This window comes from Lepidothrix coronata, unplaced genomic scaffold (genome assembly GCF_001604755.1).
Source record: "Lepidothrix coronata isolate B3197 unplaced genomic scaffold, Lepidothrix_coronata-1.0 Scaffold130, whole genome shotgun sequence".
Classification (NCBI taxonomy): Eukaryota; Metazoa; Chordata; class Aves; order Passeriformes; family Pipridae; genus Lepidothrix; species Lepidothrix coronata.
The window spans coordinates 844,764-863,851 of NW_016690310.1; the positions used below are offsets into that span (position 1 = coordinate 844,764).

At 39.9% G+C, this 19,088-nt stretch overlaps 1 protein-coding gene across 2 annotated transcripts in view; it reads left to right on the plus strand.

The window, feature by feature from the left end:
- Nucleotides 1–15,947, plus strand: part of SHANK2 (SH3 and multiple ankyrin repeat domains 2) — a 330,841-nt gene extending 314,894 nt beyond the window's left edge. For both annotated transcript variants that reach the window (XM_017826777.1, XM_017826778.1), the window contains one exon: nt 10,746–15,947. In XM_017826777.1, the coding sequence (XP_017682266.1) occupies nt 10,746–11,319 (574 nt within the window). In that variant the 3' untranslated portion in view covers nt 11,320–15,947. The remainder of the gene's footprint in view (nt 1–10,745) is intronic.
- The last annotated feature ends 3,141 nt before the right edge of the window (nt 15,948–19,088 follow it).

Sequence of the window (19,088 nt, forward strand, 5' to 3'; positions counted from 1 at the left end):
CACTCTAAACAAACCTACGTTCTGAGACCCTCACTGCCACTGTCCAAGCTTGCTCGGCCCCGGCAGATGAACCTCAGGATTAAAGGGTGGGCTCAGTTCAGCGCACGCTGGGTCTCACCTAAAAAATCCACTGCGCAGGCTTGAAGGGTTAATGACCTTTCCCAAATCTTCGCTCGCGAAGACTGGCCATTATTATTATAAATCATGTAGATTAAAGAAGAGTGTACTCTGTTCTATGTATTTGCTTAATGAATAGTCTATGTCAGACAAGAATTTCTTACATTGTCAATATTTGTGTAGCCTACACCATAGGACAGGAGCTTTCTCAGTCTTCTCCAACTTTAAAGACAGTTTGCACAAACCTTTCAGTCATTTCGATGTGAGTCACTTGGATTTCTTTTTAAGCAGTATTTTTCTCTTTAATTTTTTTTTCTTTTAAAATGTGGTGATAATTTATTTTTCCTTTAGTCCCATAAGCTATTTTGGCTTCAAACAGGTAAAACATGGTTTTGCTTAGGGTTCCTTCACATTCACTGTGTGGTGCCATTTGATTCATGCTGAGGCCTCTCATAATCCACTTTACCATAAAGCATAAAGCTATTTTAGAAAATTACTCATTGAAATCATTGTGAGGTGTTCATGTTATTACTAAAAAGTTAATTTAGCATCTCTGCCACTTAGTATTAGGGGGTTTAAGTTCTGCCTTTTTCTGGTTAGTGAATAGTCCCTGATGTTCACAGGTTGAAGGAGGTGTCCCTGACAGGGCACTGCAATACATTCATGTATAAGTGGTTTCCGAAAGGTACTTAAGTGATAAGTTGCAGAAGCCAGACACCACTGGGGGAATGTACAAGTAATTTTGTGGAACAGGGACATTAAGTCCAATGGGGAAAACACCAAAAAAAAAAAAAAAAATAAATTTTATTAGAATTATTCTGCTGGTTAATAAGTAAATCAGTCTTTGAAAAGCTGCTATACTTTGCATACATGAAGATAATTTGATTTTTAAGGAAAGGATGGCTCTGTTGATTGCAAATGATTGCTCATTCAGAAAACAGTATGATCAACAGCCCCAGCCTCAGGTATTCATATTGGTTCCTGCAAGATGGAGGTCATCAAACTGGTGACAGGGGGGTAATACAATTTTTAGAATGAAGGAATGGAAATAAAACACTGAAATTCTGGAATTCTTTTCGGTGGCACTTGACTAATTGGAGCAGAAACTGAGTTGGCTGTACAGGAAAAACCTTCATACATGAAAAAAAATACTATTTTTGCTAGACATTGATCATGTGGCCTAGTAACCATGGCAGTGTTGCATCAAGGGTTGGACTTGATCTCAGGGGTCTTTTCCAACCTGACTGATTCTATGATTCTATGATTCTGTGTTTCTTGTTAAGTCCCATGACCATGTTGCCTTTACCTTCATGTGTATAATATTATTTATCATCTTTTAATTTTAAGCTGATAGGAATTTCCAGATTACAGTGGAGATCTTTACCATCCCTATTTTATTAGAAAATAACTGAAGCTACCAACTACAATGTACTGTAAAAATATCAAAGTATTGTCATTACTGAGAGGAAAATGAAAAGTAGAAGTAAATATACATTTTTTTGAGAAAAGATGTTTAAAAATTATAAAGGCTGGGAAAAAATTAAAAACTATACTACTTCATTGGAGGAAAGCAAACTATTACATAAGTAAGAGTAGCCCCATATGTTACATTTTAGAGAAAGATCTGACTTAAAAAAAATCAAAAAGCTCAAGGACAGAAAAGCAATATAAATTTGTAATGCTGTCCAATTCAGATTTGGCAAATTCTTTAGAGGCTCAATTTGGAAACAAAACCACCCAAAGCATTATTTCAACGTGGCTGAAATCCTACTTCTTTCCTGAAAAGTAAAACCAAACAGACATCTTTGCAAATCAGAGAGAGGATCCTGGGATGTAACAATGCCAAAAGAGCTATAAGGGAATAAATAGGATAAATTGGCAGTGGAATAGAGCAGCAAAACTCTTGGCTGCCATTTGACCGTGGGAGAAAATAGAATTCCCGGTGGGAACAGGAGGAAAGAGAGCTGTATTTTGTTTTGTTCTGTTTTCAAAAGTGATATGATTATGTTATTTTTTGATTACGAGGTTAACTGAAGATGCTAAAATGATCAGAAAAGTTTACTCAGTATCTCTTTTTTAAGTGAAGTGATATGTGGGAGCCAGCAGAGGAGAACCAGCTACCCACAGATATTAAAAGTATGTTTGGAAAGGTGCTGCAGGCAATTCCTTTTCATCTCGACAAGGGTGAGGTAGAGAAATGGAAATGTAGAAGATCAGCTGTAGATTCAGATTCCACCCCCTGGAGCCAGGCAGGACCTTCCCCTCTGCCTGTGCAAAACCAGCCCCACATGCTGGGGGTGGATGAGAGAGGATTAATTTCTCAGCTTGATAAGAAGTCTGAAAGAGGGAGCAGCATAAGCTGTTGATGCTTGGTAAATGCTTTTCTTTTTACTGCTTTTACTCCTGTCTTATCTTTTAGAAGTTAAATAAATTACAGCCTTTCTAGCCCACTTGCACAACTGCCACAATTTTTTACAAAGCTGTCAAATATTATGACCAACGAATACCACCTTGTGAAAATTTCAAGTATGAAAGCTAATATTTAAATTTTAAAGGTAAAATTCCTAGAGTTTCTTGGGGTTTTTTTCTAATACTGACAGCCAATTGCAGAGCTTGCAGCCCTTCCCTGTGAGGTTGCATTAGAAAGGGAGAAAAGGAATTTTAGCTCATGAAAAGCATGGATTCTGCTAAATTAAAGAACAACTCGTTGGCTCTGCTAAAGGAAAAATGATAAAAAATGAGTATGTCTGTTCCCTTCCCTCAGCCAAGGAGAGGGATTGGGAAGTGTTATGAATAGGAACAACGTTCACAGGTTTGCTTGGATGATGTTCACAGCCCAAGCAGCCTGATGAAATTAAAAATATGTAGTTACTTATTGGCCCATACATGAAGTTATAGCCCAGAGTGGAATCCTAAATATCCAAAAAAATTCCTTTTGCACAGCCTTTTGCAGTAGGTATACAGTTGTGGTTCATTCACAGCAACTGCCCTGTTAGGGTAGTACAGGGGTGAATTAAACTGTAGATAGTTCTTGCCACAGAAACCCATAAAAATATCTTTTTTTGTATATTTTTGATAAATGAGGATTAGGAAGAGATCATCCTACAATACTGAACATAATTTCTCAGTTATTACATTAAAACCACCCTAAACTTGCTTTTATTCTCTGCACACGGGTTTAACAATAATTTTACACAGGGTATTTATAGTTTTCCATGGTTGTTGTGGAGACATCAAGTTTCAAGGTTTTTAAATAAAGCCTGAAAACCTTTGGCTGGAAACCATCTGCTTCTCAGTGGCAGTGGCTAGCCACGGGATAGGGAAAAGGAGTCTGGTAGGAGAAGGAAAAAGAGGAAGAAGCGAGAGGATGCACTTGCTTACTTTGTACTAATAAAAGCATAGTTTGGTCAGAAGGTTTGAGAACAGAGATTCCACTCCCAATTTTGGCCATCATTTACTTTAAGAAATTTAAGAAATTATGACCATAGGTAGAGATTTTAATCTGGTCTCTCTAGGTAGTCAGGTCCCAATATCTGACCGTCGCTCCCTCCGGTTTTCCTCACCCGTTCTTGTAGAAAACCTTGAGGGCTGCTTGAATATGGGGCTCTGTTGGACCCAAACACCCAGAACTAAAGCCCCAGTGAGGAGCTCTGGTTGTGATTCCTATTTCCAAATTTGGATATGCTCATGTACAGCGCTGGGAAGACCCAGGGAGGGAGCACCTGCCTTGGCAGGTGACGCTCTGCTCTCAGTGAGGAGGACGGGACACGTAGTATCGACTGTGGTGTTAGAAATACAGTGGTGCTATAAATTCACTCGAGAGGCTACTGGCTTTTACAAGGAGCTGATAAAAGAATCGGGGAGAAGAGAAAGGCAGGATTTTTATCAGGTGAAGGGAGGAGTGCTGGCTCTGTCTGTGAAGCCGGCAGTTGCGTAGCAACATGGTGATCAAGTGCAAGCCTTTGAGACCCCCTGAATAATGTCAGCGTGATTAACACAGGATAGACCCTGTGGCTGCTGGGGAGAGAAAACACAGCCCCCAGCAAAAACAGCATTCTGGCTCCGAGTATTAATAAAGAATAATGAACAGCAACTGCCACTGCTCCCTCCCAGCGTAGCAAAATGATCAGTAGCTTTGCCACAGGGAGAAACAATTTCTAGTTCAAACAGTGCTTGTGTTCTTCTGGCTGTGTTTGCACAATGTTCCTGTGGCCTCTGGGGTGAGCTGGCGTCACTTCTGGTAGTAGGAAATGCTCATTATAAATGTGGGAGTTGTGGAGGACGCTTAACCAGGCAGAATTGAGTCCTCTAGGAAAAATAACCTGTACTGTGTTGGAACAACAAGTTTTAAAAGTGGAACTGTCCATGGCCAGTAGTTTTGGCCGTCTCTGAATTATTTTTTTCACCAGTATCTGGAAAAGTTCCTGTTTTTTTCACAAACAGGTAAGGCAGAACTGAACTTAGAAGCAAATCTTGCTTAGTAGCAATCCAAGGACTGATCCTACATCTGGTTTGTTGTAAAGGATGTCTGGGTCTTGTAGTTGATGAAATAGGTGGGATAGTTCTCAAGCCCTGATTTTTCACTTGACTGCTCTCTCAGTAGACTCATTTCATGTTGTTAACCATTTGTCAGCCAATTTCACAGGATTGCTTGCTTTGTTACTAATTTCTGCAGTGTTTCAGTCATTCCATTTTGTCATTTTTATTTGCTGTCATGACTGCTATTCTCAGAGGAGGGTCATGCTGAAGTGCCATGAAGTAAGTGCCGACCATAAAGCATAGAATATTCTATATTGTACATTCTGCTTCTTTTAAACTCATTGTTATTGCATTTTAGTGACTTTGGTGTTGACTTTGTTACACAGTGCAATGTGAATTAGATCAGCCTAATCCAGAAATGATAGCCATCTTAAAACCAGGAGTAGGATGGCATTTCAATGTGAAATAAAAGCCACATTCATCAAAGAAGTATTCAGAAAATTTTTAATAACGTGAGAATGTAAGAGAAGATTCCTGAACTTATGTCTGAACATCTAAAGGGGTGTGAATTTTCAAAGACGCCCAAATTCTGCTGGATCTTTGGAGATGGAGAGATGTGGAGGGATGATTACTGCGGTTTTATACACCCATGTGAGGCTAAAAGTAAAGGCAAACCATCCCTTGATATCATTAAGTCGTCACTGTTAACTCTTTCCTCCCTGGAACCTGTGGGATTCCCCCCCTTTCCCATTCCAGGTTCCCTTTTCCCTGCAGCTCTGGAAGAGAGGGCTGGGGCTGTCTCCTGGCCCCGTGCCCCTCATCAGCATCATCTCTTTTCTGCTGATTGTGTTATTCACATGGAAACTTTGGAGCAGACAGACTCCCACAGACCCTCCTGATTATTCTTCCCTCCAACTGCACAGTATTACTCTCAACAGACACCAAGCATCCCTCAATTCTTCTCCCTAAAATAACACTATTATGAGAAGTTCTGTATCCTGCCAGTCATCACGTCAGCCCTTGTTCTTCATCTTCCCCCAAAACAGACAATTATTGTCTTACTTTCCTACCATACAATTTTCCTTTGACAGTTCAAAAAGAAAGTAAAAATACTAGGAGAGATGAAGGCAAAGTCTGGGGTTTGTGTGGTCTCAGAAATCTAAGAAGTTAATTTCTCTCGGTACCTCTGTGGAGGAACCACTTGTTGCTTCTCTTGGTTGTTAAGATGTATTTTCTCTGATACAATGGAAGAGCTGTGTCAGAACCAGCAAGTCTTTTGCCAAGTTGCAGGATAAAACAGCTCCCATGAGCTGAGCATGATGTTTTTTGGGGTATTTCCATGGGAGCTGCCCCACCATGCCCTCTTCCACTGATTTGCTTCTGATATTAACAGTAAATTTGAATCTTGCAAATATAATCTAAAATTTAAAAATAATTTCTTACCTACAAGCTGAGTTGATGGCTTTTATACTTGGAGGCATTGTGTCACATAGGTTATATATTTTGATTTTTATATGAGGCAACATAATGGGCATTGCAATCAGTGCAGGCTCACAGTAGTAAATGTTTATAAATTACTACCATATGCTGATTCAAATAGAACACATTTTATTTAAAATAATTATCAGACTTTTCACCTTTTTTAAAATGAAATTTGGGGTTTGGCAGGTTTAATATGGATTTAATGTTTTTAGGATAACAGATGATCAAATAAGGCATAAGAAATTGCTCTTATTAAAAATCTGGAAAACCCATAACACAACAAACCATGCCTGCTTTCCAGCTGGAATGTACTTGCTCCTTATTGACCAGGATACAAATCAACCAGAAAATGCAAGACAGATGATGGTTTCAAGGCTGTGTCTGCACCACAGATTGTATTGGAGATGTCGTAAATTATAATTTAGGATGCATAGGAGTTACATAAAGATCCTTATTTTTTCCCTTGGATTACAATTACAGTGCAGCAGTCTCTATAATGTGCTGGAGTTGATATGTCAGGTGAAAAAAAGAGGAAAAGAATGAAAAAAATAGTCTTGGAATTAAAGGCTTGGAAGTGAAAGCCTGGAAGTGCTACTGTGGGCTTCAGCAGACTTTTGTGACCTTCACTAGAGGGCTGTGCTGGGAGCAGAGCTGGCTGAAGCACAGCAGCTGGGAACTGAGCACAGTCTCACTCTTGCAGGTTGCTGAATAATTTTGGAGGCAAGGGTGACCTCAAGTTCCTGTAGTTAAAACTTTGCCCTGAAACAGGAGAGCTGCTGCAGCAGTGGGGTCCAAGACCCACAGACTTGTCCATGTTCCAAATTGTGTAGAACTAATAAGTATAAGTATGGTCAGTCTTCGTGAGCGAAGATTTGGGAAAGGTCTTTACCCTTCGAGCCTGCGCAATGGATTTTTTAGGTGAGACACAGCGTGCGCTGAACTGAGCCCACCCTTTAATCCTAAGGTTCATCTTCCGGGGCCAGCAAGCTTGGACAGTGGCAGCGAGGTCCTCAGGACGTAGGTTTGTTTAGAGTGACCTTCTCTTAGATGGATGGCCTTACAGGGTTGACGAGCTCCATCTGCCCGGGGGAGTTTCTTTGACCAGGAATCGAACCTGGGCCGCAGCGGTGAGAGTGCTGCATCCTGACCGCTAGACCACCAGGGGTCCCCAGAAGAAGAACTAATAACCTTCTTGAAAAAAAAGGGGTGTTGCTGTAGGATTGAGCCTGTCCATGTTAAAGAAATACTCCTGAGCTACTGGATAAAAGGTTTAATATTTAGAAGAGCTGCACAACTCATTTGACAGAAGGCAATGGACCACAATGCCTGGGTTACTTTGCTCACCCAGTATTCCTGCCTGTGGGGCTGAGAAGGGTAGAGAACGGTAGCTAAGGAATGCTTAAAATAAGAACACACACTTTACTTTGGGAGGTTTTGTTTTAGTGGTTTAATATGCTTTATTTAAAGGAACAGTGACAGTGATTTCCTGAGCGGGGATGGACAGGGAGTCTATAAGAGGAACAAAATAGAAGAGAAGCAGCAAAATTGAGTTACAAAGCAGAAGGTGAACACTGAGCCTGGAGCTGTCAGTCAATTAATAAAAGTTATCTCTCATCATCTAGCATAAATGAACATGGATTTTCGTCATCCATTTGATGTTGTCATGAGGGGTGTGAATGCAAAACCATAATTTCTAGTATTTGCAAGACAGGAAAGTTAAGTAGAAGAGCGATTGCAGGTAAAGATCAGGGATTAATTTCCACATTTTTACAAAGCTCATTCTGCTTTTCTTGCCCTCACTACCCCAGCCTTTTTCAAAGCAGGTTTTTTTGTTCATTTAAAATTATATCATGCCTTAGTAATGAGTGTGAGACTCCTCATGCTAAGGTAAAGTAGGTAGAAATAACTTGCTTCCCTTGGTTAGTAGGATTTAATAGTTTCTTGCCATAGATTTTTTATTTGTATGAATGCTTAGCTCCAGCCCTAGAAGACAACGAGAGCCATTAAGCTCTGAAAAATCACAGGAAACAGTCAAAACCTTGCCAAGTGTTTCCTTTCTTTGTCAAATTACAAAGCCATAAGTGCCAGAAGTGTTGTTCCTACTGGGGTTTAAGCAAAGTACCAATCTTTCAGGTCCCATTGAAGTATATGGAACAACCTTTGGGAAATCAGTGGCATTGTTCATGTGAATAAGATATATGTGCTCCAAGAAATTGTTCTTAGTGCTTTTCTAATAACACGGTGTTGGAGCTTTGTTTGAATGGGACTCCCCATGTCAGGAGCGTGTGCTGGGAATATTGGAGTGGCAGTGCTGCAGTTACCTGGTGTCTGGGATGGTTTATTTTGTACCAGAGCCCCAGAGGGGATGCAGGGAGTGTGTGGCTGTCAGAGCTCACCACAGCCAGCAGCCAAGCAAGAAATCACTGAAGGAGGTCTCCAGGTCAGGGCTACTGGGGCTGCAGTGTGAGAGAAAGGGATTAATAACCTGACTTTTATCAACGCCTCTGGTGAGCTGCCTATGTTTCTTCATTTTGGTACGTCCCAAGGGGAGTAGGTTAGGGTAGGTGGTGAAGAAGTACCACCATCTTTTTATTTAAAATTTTAACCACTCTTCTAGGCAGAATGTGAGTGACCAAAGCCAAACTGCCCCCTTCCATGGGCCTTCCCAATTACATGGCGCTGGGGAATAGACCCAGTGAGGCAGGATAACCCTATGTGCCACATCTCCCTTCCCAGCAGTCCCAGTGCTCTGCTGAAAGGAAAAAAGCCACCCTGATTACTCAGGGCAGAGGAACACAAGAGGGTCTCTCATACAGCACATTTAGTGGTGGGGGGACACACCTCAGAGACAACAGAGGTAGAGTTTGCCCCCTGCTCTGTGGATCATTTTTGGTACTTCATTTGGTGGCAATTAACACAAAAGGTTTAAGCAGTGACTTAGAATTGAGGCCACAGTTTCTTCCATACCAGCACTTTAACTGTAGGGGCTCCAGAACCCTGGTCTTCCTTTGGCTCCATAAGATCTTTCTGCACAGCAGTGAATCTGCAGGATTAATGGAAGCATTGTATGTGACATCATGCACCCAAGTTATCTTCAGTTCTGCCCAGGTAGGACATGTCAGGCCTGGGAGAAATGTGGCACTCAGAAACAGAGGGCTTCAGTCAGGATCCAGGGTGGAAATCTCACTACAGCATCAACCAGATCATCCCCTGGAGTCCATGACATTGCTTCAAGGATAAATAAATCCCTGCTTTGGTCTGCAAGTGCTTTAAGTTAGTTGTCTGAAGGTTTTCCCAGTTGGCAGGATATTTTTGAAGTGAAAAACTCTAGAGCTCAAGGCACTCAAGAGTTCTGTGGAAGGTCCTGAAGAGCACACACGTTGACTGGCAGACTCTGCTCATGGGAATGAGGGCTGTGGGGTTAAGCATTTTGTGATATGAACAGACCCAAACCTTCTAAATTTGCTTCTGTAGCCACCAGGCAAAAGCAGACCTGCCTGCTCCTTCACCCGCCCTGTCAGCCTGGGCATCAGAGCGAGCATCTCATGCCTGCTTAGTTTGTAATCTGAAATTAATTTTCTTTAGGCAAAACTTGATCACAACTACATCACCTCTGGGCATGCACGGGAGCAAGGATTTGTCTCCTTAATTTTGTAGTGAAACTGCCAAAGTATAATTTCTGTGTAGAAGGAAATGGTCACAAAGTCTTTTTAGGAACCTTAGAGGGAGTGTTTCATGTTTAAAGCACAAAAAGTCCGGCTGAATAGAAAGAGAAGTAAGAGGAGCTTGTGGGGCATGTTCAGTGAACAAATGGGACTATAAACATACCCTATAATATAAACATGGGGCCTCTGGTGGTCTAGTGGTTAGGGTGCAGGACTCTCACCGCTGCGACCCGGGTTCGATTCCCGGCCCCCCGGGCAGATGGAGCTCGTTAGCCCTGTGTGGCAATCCATCTAAGAGAAGGTCACTCTAAACAAACCTACGTCCTGAGACCCTCACTGCCACTGTCCAAGCTTGCTTGGCCCCGGCAGATGAACCTCAGGATTAAAGGGTGGGCTCAGTTCAGCGCACGCTGGGTCTCACCTAAAAAATCCACTGCGCAGGCTCGAAGGGTTAATGACCTTTCCCAAATCTTCGCTCGCGAAGACTGGCCATTATAATATAAACATACCATAAAATTCACTGGGTAGATGCCCAAAGATCCAAAATCCATTGCTTCTGAAACTTTCTACAACTATTATTAACCATGTTATATGTAAAACCAGTGGGTTAAAGCTGAAGGATCCCAACCCTCCACATGACGACTGGAAGGTCAACTCCTGATCACACTTCACAGGGAACACAAAGTGCTCATGTGCTTGATCCACTTGGTGTTTCTCGTTTAACCAGGAGTTAATTTGGTGTGGCTTCAGAAAGGAAGAATTTGCTATGGGAGGTGTTTTTCTGCACTGCTCATAAGTAAAGGTTTTGTTTTGAACTATGGCTTACCGTTGGTTGTCCTTTTCCAGGGAAGATTTCATAATATAATTTTTTCTACTTTTAACTTGATGTGACTCACTAAAAAATGGAAATATTCAAGCATTTCCGTGCAGTAAGTACTACATGTTGAGCCTTGCAGCCGCTGGCTGCCAGATCTAACTCTCCCTGTCTGTTTGCAATTGCAGGAGCACGGAAGTCATGAGTACTGTCTCAGGTACACGAAGTACAACAATCACTTTCACTGTCCGACCCGGAGCCAGCCAGCCGATCACACTGCAGAGCAGGTCCCCAGACTATGACAGTAGGACCTCAGGAGCAAGACATGCTCCAAGCCCTGTGGTTTCACCAACAGAGATTAATAAAGACATCATACCTGCCTCTCTGACTGCTTCTGCTTCAGCTTCATCTCCTTCTCCAACTCTGTCTGATGTATTTAGCCTACCTAGCCAGCCCCCTTCTGGGGACTTATTTGGCTTGACCACAGGGCGCAGCAGGTCTCCTTCTCCCTCAATATTACAACAGCCAATCTCAAATAAGCCTTTTACAACTAAGCCTGTCCACCTGTGGACTAAACCAGATGTGGCAGATTGGTTGGAAAGTTTAAACTTAGGTGAACATAAAGAAACATTCATGGACAATGAAATAGATGGCACACATTTACCAAATCTACAGAAGGAAGATCTGATAGACCTTGGAGTGACTAGAGTTGGGCACAGAATGAATATAGAAAGAGCTTTGAAGCAGCTGCTGGACAGATAAGAATAGCTATTTTGCCTCACAAACTTCTGTTGATAACTAGAGATGGGCTGGTACTGACATACCCCAAATGCCTTGTGTGTCTGCGAGTGCCAGCAAAATTGGGGGATGGGGAAGGGAAAAACAGTTGAATTCCTGGTACTCAGGTGATGCAGACTGTATGCTACATGCCCAAACACAAATCTAAAGATGTTAAAGTAAGTGGGGCCATTTTATTTCAAAGTTGTGGGGAGATATGAGAGAGAGACAATTGTTAACTTCAAAAATACTATCTCTTGATGCCCTTTGCTGGGATCGTGATGTACTGCTTTTCCTTCCGTTTCAAATTGCAAACATTTCAGGGCTTTTTTTATTGAGAAAAAGAAAAAATAATTGAATTTTATTTTTTTCTCTTCTTGACCTTCAGTCTCCGAGCAGGCTTCCTTCCCCAACTCTTGGCTCATTTTAAGAGTACAGGTTGCTTCATTACCATTCAAACCCATTTTTTTTTAGGAGCAGAGGCATGATATTGAGATGGGTACAGGAGTTCATGTTACTCTTTTTTATTGGTTTAGCTCTCTGATTTATTGGCAGTGAAGCTGGTTGTTCTGCTGGAAGTAGTTCAAAGGTAACCTTGCTCTGTTTTACCTGGTATTTCTTTATTTCTGGAGTTATATTTAGCACTCTTCCAAGGTGGCAGAACAAGTTCAATATACGCTCCATTGACTTGACCTGTAAGATAATGCAGATGTTGCATAAAACCCAAGGAGGGATGCACACTTAGAGGTACAACAAAATGAAGCTAGTTTGAACCTGAGATCCCCAGTTTTCAACCAGCTAAACCACTGCTAATTCACAATGTGAACTCCACAAGCCGGGAAAAATTTTGGGTCATGTGCAGATGCATCTTTTGGACTCAACAGTCGGACACTCAAATATGCTGGGCCCTGAGAGGTGCTGTTTAATTCAGTGAGTGGTAAGTGCTTAGTTATTTTCAACATCAGGCCAAAAAAGAAGGAAAAAGGCAGATGAATGCTCCCATTGAAGTCAGTGGGAAGGGTGCCAGGATTTTAGGATTTCAGCCTGTTAGAAATGGAAATGTTTCAGCTTGTTTAAAAAAAAAAAAAAAAAAGACAAAAAGGTGACACCAAGATGGAAAGAGCTGTAGAGTGTCTCAGGATGCATGTATTCCAAGAGCCCAAGAGGTTTGGGGAGGGCTCCAGTGTCTCATTTTATCACTGTTAACAGGTATTGGCTTCTTGACAGGCACAGGCTGGGTGCTGGGGGGAGGTGGATGCTGCTCATCCTTTCTTTGGCAGGACAGATGTGTTTACCCTGCCAGAAACCAGGGCTGGGTTCTGGGGGCAGAGAGAGCTTTCCAGGAGACTTCAGTCAGCAGGGGAGAAACACCCACATTTGGTTCACATGACTTTTAAAAAAAATTTCTTTTTTATTTTTTTGACATAAATTTTAAAGTTAACAAGTCTCTCTCTACATGTTTGGACTCCCCTTGTAATTAACACCTCTGAATATCTGTGAGTTTTGTAGGTCTTTATGGACAGAATATTCAAGATGTTCAAGGTGGGTAAATTGAGTGTGGATGGCTAAACTGCCTACCTACCATACTTTCAGGTTCTCTTACATTTTACAAGGTACCTGACTTTCTTTCCTTGATATGGTCCTTGATATGGTCCAGCCTATCTCTAATTTTTTTATTGTGATTATTTTTTGCTCACAAACAAATGTCTAATTAGGTCTGCAACAGCCCTAGTATGAGTACATAAAGTTTAGCATTTTAAATATCTTTCTTTACTGCAAGTTTAAATAGTTGTACAGATAGTTTATAAGCACAATATTTTAAGAAAATAAGTGGCTGGTCTACTGGGCAGCCTTTGTGCCACTTCAGTGCTAGGAAGTTAAAAACAAGGAAAAAAAAAAAAAAAAAAAAAAAAAAAACACTTTTTGTGGTTTACTACTATTTCTGTGGAATAATTATAAAGTCTTGACCTTTTTAAAATCAACCTCATTTGGATGCATCTGAACCAGCAGAGCTGTGTTATATTTTCTATCTTTGCTAGAACTTCTACAGAGGAGGATGAATATTTCTTCAAAAGTGGTTGTAGTTACCAACACATTGGATACTCACAAAAAAAAACTTATTTAGCCTCCTGCCCCCTTTATGGAACAACAAATATTTTGACCTAACATCTGTTGCTACTCTATATTTGTATTTGAAAGTTCCAAGGAACCTTGTAATAAAAAAAATGAAGTACTAAGTCATTTTCCTTCCAAGAGTACTGAATTTTTCCATAGGTGGTGTAGAAAATGGCAGTTCCACTCAGATAGTTGATGCTGGCAACTTGAGGCCATCACATACTTTAAGAAGAGAAAAAAATGGTAATTTAGCCATCTTTGTCTTCCATTTGGTGATACAAAAGAATTCAGTAAATAAACCACTAATGCCATGCTCTTTTTTCTTTTTTTGTTTGTTTGTTTGTTTGTTTTTGGTTTGTTTTGTTTCTTTGGGTATAGTTGCTATTACCTCTATAACATGTGCCAGAAATACATTAAAGAATAACAGTAGTAAAAGAAAATGTAGAAGTTGACTTTTAAGCTGCTTTTGAATCACAACCTTGTTGAATTTCTGTTGAACAAGTGCTGACACACCTTTTAAATTCCAGTTGACATCATCCCTTTCTTACACAAGTGTGTTTCTTGCTCTCGTGCATCTTTTCAGGCAATGAAAGAGTAGGTACAATGCAAGGAGTAGAACAGAGGTTGAACACGTTAAAGAGCCAACAAAATAGTTGATTTTTTACGCTGTGTCTTACAAAATGAAGGTAAGGAGACCTGAGAGGACCTACTTTCACCACGAAAATACACCTCTGCCAAGATGAATTGGTCTCTAATTGGGGGATGGTTTGGCTACAGAAAGCAATAGTAACAGATAACGACATCACCTCTGAGTGTTCTCACCAGTCTGGAAATGTTGGGGGGGAGGAGAGAAGACCCATTTCTTTCATGCTACTCTGATAGTGAAAAACAAGTCGTTAGAGATCTATGATATTCTGGGTTTTAGGATCAACTTTTGTTTATATACTGTAATTTAAATAAATTGCATTTACATGCCTAGTTTCTGTAATATTTGTGTATACAATACCAAAATCCTACAAGATGTAAATTGTGTATAACTGCACAGACTCCTTGCCCTAGGTGTCTGAGAACATTTTAAGTTTAATTCATATATTATAAAATTACTAGATGTGACTGTTGATTTACAGAATTTACATATCACAAAAAGTTAATTATTTGTGGTACTTAAGTTAATAAAAAAATAGTGAATTCTTTTTCTTTTTTCTCAGTTCTTAAAAAGCATTACCCAGTTAATCTGGCGATGATTATGTGTATGAGCCACAAATATTGATAATTTTTCCATTACATTTTTTCTTTTCTTTTCTAGATATTAATATGTTTCTCGCTATAGTTTGTGTAACAACTTGTGTTCACGTTATCTATGTTGCTGTAATTTTTGTGCTTTAATTCCTCTTATTTCAACTGATTAAAAAAAACAAGCTCCTGTAACTTGCACTTTTCCCCAATCCTTAATACTCTTGTATGGCAACCAAAATTACTGTAAGAAATAAATATAATATTGCACTAAGGTTGTGGTTCTGATTGCAAACAGAGAACACTGTCTGGATTTTTATTAAAAAAAAAAAAGTTGCCAAAAAACTTGCAATTTGTTTTGAAAACACATGAAATGCTTTAATGAAATGTAGGTAGAATTAATGGAATGAATGGAATTAATTATTGTTGGGAAAAAGCATTTCCTGTTTATTTCTTCTTTTTGGTTAAAGCATTTTTTATGCTGAATGTTCGTTTACTGAATTTCAGGTTCGTAATTGAAGTTTGGAAAGTAAAAAAAAAAATTTAGGAAGAGATAGAAAACTTCGTATCTATTTGCCTTAAGGTGGATTTGGAATAACTATGGAATGTTCTTTGTCCTGGCTGAGCATGGGGGGAGGGATGCATGCCCTGAACTCAGTGCTACTGGTCCTATTCTGTTCTGCAATTTAAAAAGGCACTGAAAAGTGGGATTTTTTTTTTTTTCTTCTTTTTTTGAAAAAAATTTTTTTTGAGGGGAGGAGCTGGAGATATTGTAGGACAGAGTAGTTTTCCAGAGGAGAGAAGGGAACAGTGCTCCTTGTGACTTAAAAACTGTACCAGTGGGGTCTGGTTTTACTGTGAATAAACAAGGCTTCAAATGGAAAGAAAAATAAGGAAACAATTCACATCTTCGTTTGGCTTAAGTTAAAAATTTGGTTTTCTGTCTTTAAATGGTGATGCAATGAAGAATATTTTTATTTTTCTTTTCTAAGATATTGGAATAAATGCCTAGAACTGTTGCCACTTGGTTTCATATGTTCCTTAACTACTATTCTCTTCTCAGATGTTGTTCTAGTTCATAATTTTTGTAGCTACTTCTCTCATAATTCTCCAACAACAAATACTTGGCAGCTTTGTTTTGTTAAAAACACAGAAGATAATCAGCCTGTTTGGGTTCTTTTTATTTATTTATTTCAGGTATTGTGGCAATCCAGTGCTAAACATCTTTGTATCTAAATAAAGTCAGGTATTTACAGTGCAAAACGAAGAATGCTTTGCAATTGTCTCTGCTTGTTGGCCAAAGAAATGAGAAGAGTTGATCATTGCTGTCATTGTGTACATTGTATCAATGTGTTATGTTCTCTTTTATTCTTTGGTTTAGGCATTTTTCTGATTTTTTTCCCTGTATTTTTCTGCATTTTGAGGACTCTCATTCTTTTTGTCTTTTGATGGGCCATCCAGAATATCATGATTGTAACAATACATCGGAATGTGTGTTTTTCTAAAAAAAAAATTGTATGTGCCTTATAATTTCCAGCCTAGATCAGCTATACTGTATTTAACATAAAAAAGCTTTATCTTAAAGGTGGTTTAGTACCTGACAAACAGAGTGTGCAGTGCTGGGCTTCGGAGGGAGCAGTTAGTGTCGCTGCATTAGGAAAAACAGATACACTGAATTGATTTATATCTTATTTTGCTACATTTTTTGGCGTGACGAGCCTGATTTTAAACCTTCTATTCAAATCAAGTAAATGAGGGGGGAGAAAGTGAAATGAGACTGTTATTTTTAGGTTGTTTATTGCCATAAATACTTGGTTATTGGTGTAGTTGACATGTGCTGTGTTTCACAGACTAGGTAACAATACTAAATAAACCAAGTGGACTTAATGCTGTTAAGTCTGCACCAAACTGGTTCTATACCGCTGACATCTAGTGGAGTCTGATGGACATTGTCTCAGAGCAATAGAAGATCTTTTGCAATAGTTCTTTCTTTTCAACAACTGTCATTCTTTCTATGAGAAATAGTTTCAGAAGATTTTGTATTATTATTTAAGTTGGCCTCCGTATGTAAGTCATAAAAAGGCTGACTGTATAATTACACAAATTATACATGAATGAGGAGTCTTTAAAGAGCTGTAAATGTGTTTTCTAGTCTATGTGTGCTTCTTTTTTCTCAGTTTTATGTTTTGAATGTGAGCATCTCCTTCATCTGCATCCAGCACGTTTTTTAATGGGAATATGGGTTTTTGTCTCCAGTACTGTTAATCTCAGACTGTTTTGACCAATTCCTGACATTGCAATCTGATGAACAGCAGCTTGTTTAGTTCCAAACTCTCCAAAAGAGAGTGAGGTCTTTAGGTCAGGAAGCAGTTCAGAACACCGGGGGGGCTTATTTTCCCAAATGTACTTGCAGAGTTTGGTTTCTCCAGTAAATTTTTTTTCCTCAGGACTGATGCTGGGAGGAATACGTGCACGTGTGTGTGAGTTCTTGTGTGCTTTCAATGTAAAGGTTCTTGGGCAGCATTAGAAATTACTGTACAAATAGGACACCAGTGTTGCATGTGCTTAAAAATGTATTGAAATCAATGTCACCGTGTACCTGTTTGCTCTGGAGAATACAATATACGGAAATGTCAAAATCTAATTCATGTTTTAATGGGTTATTTTCTACTCATATTTTCCCATTATCTAACTGTCTCTAATCCCCCAGCTTTCTTAAAAGCGATTTAAAGTGATTACTTGTAAATTTTAGGGAAAAAAGCGCCTTGGAGTAGCTTAAGCTGAGGTTTGGGAAGAGGAGCTCACCTCTCCATGCACAGCCTTCTGAAACCTCAGATGCCTTTGCCTTAAGGATGTTCTTCTTAAAAAAACAAATCCTGAGGGAAGCATTGCCTTGTTATCACAATGTAAAGGATTCCCAACAGTTTTGGGAATGGCCAAACATGGCTCTTCCACCCCCCAAGCTGCCCCTAGAAAATACTCAGTGGGGAACTACTAATACATGTACTAATACATTTGTCCTTTTATTTTGGTCTTGTTGGTGCAGCCTGATGGCTCCTTAGAAGACAAATTCAGACCTGCAGTGGGAAGGGCAAGGTGAGAGCTCCAAGTTTCTCATTAGAGGAGATCAGACAGAAAGGGGGCTGAGACAGAATTTACTTATAATTTACTTATTTTTTATTGATATGGTTATTACTTATCATTTCCTTGTCACACACAGTGTTGAAAAATGAACAAAAATTACTTATTTTTTATCTAGATGTAGTCAATTTGGAGCTTTGTGTCTAATTGAGCTAAAAAATACAATTGTGTTAGAATTTTTTTTACTTCAAGTCCTGCTGTATCCTCTATTTATAGATGATATATAAATATATATATATTCATATATATATGAGACATTTACTCTGTCTCAGCAATTTCCCTTCTTTACAAAGCATTGGATGTTAGTTTTAATGTGTGCAACAATCTGTAGATCTGGTTACCTCACATGTAAGACTTAAGTGCCCCAGGAACAGATGTTACGCTGTACATTTCCCCTGAGGCCATTTGAAATCTCTCATAATGCTAATTTTCTGCATTACAGAGAAAACCCAAACAGGCGTAGTTGACTTCCAGAAGCTATTTAGCAATTTTTAGGGAAGAATTTTTCTTTCAGAGACCACTTCCTCACCTCTCTATGCATTCAAAGCAGATCATTTGCACACCTGGCCTTTTAGTCTGGCATTTCTGCAAATGGTTTCATTCAAACCTGTGTTCTGGTACCACCTTGGTGCAAACTACAACCCTTTAAAGAGAAGTCACTAATAGTAGAGCTAGTACTGTTTGTGCTGGTGAAGAGGCTGGTTTATTCACAGGGAAGATCAATGATTCACTTGAAAAAACAGTGCACTGGAAAGAGGGAATATTCTCTTGTACAACAAGCAGAGAATCTCTCCATGAATCCACTGGACTGTTGGAGGGGACAAGGAAAGAAGAGAAAACTTTGTCTTGATAAAGACATGCACAACACACAGCCATGAAAAAGGCATTTTGCACAAGAAGTAAGGCCCTATTAGTGTGAGTGGGCTGGAGGGTGTTCACAGGAGCTCATCCAGGCGGGTTCCAGCAGGAGAGGTATGGGAACCAGCTGCTGTGCTGTAGGATCTGGAAGTGGGGGCTGCAGCAGGGTTTGGAATGACTGGGTCTATTTAACCAGGCAAATACGAGGCTTGAAATGAGATGTCTGCTTTTCCCACTCACATGAGTGGGTGAGCTGCCAGCACAGGGAACGTGAAAGGAACTGAAAGGAACGTTGGCGCTGGAACGTTACTGATTGGGGATGAATTCAGGATGGAAGCTGGGAGAAAATCCTGACAGTAAGAAGAATGCGGCTGTGGTGTAGTGTCCCACAAGGAATAGCATGGAAG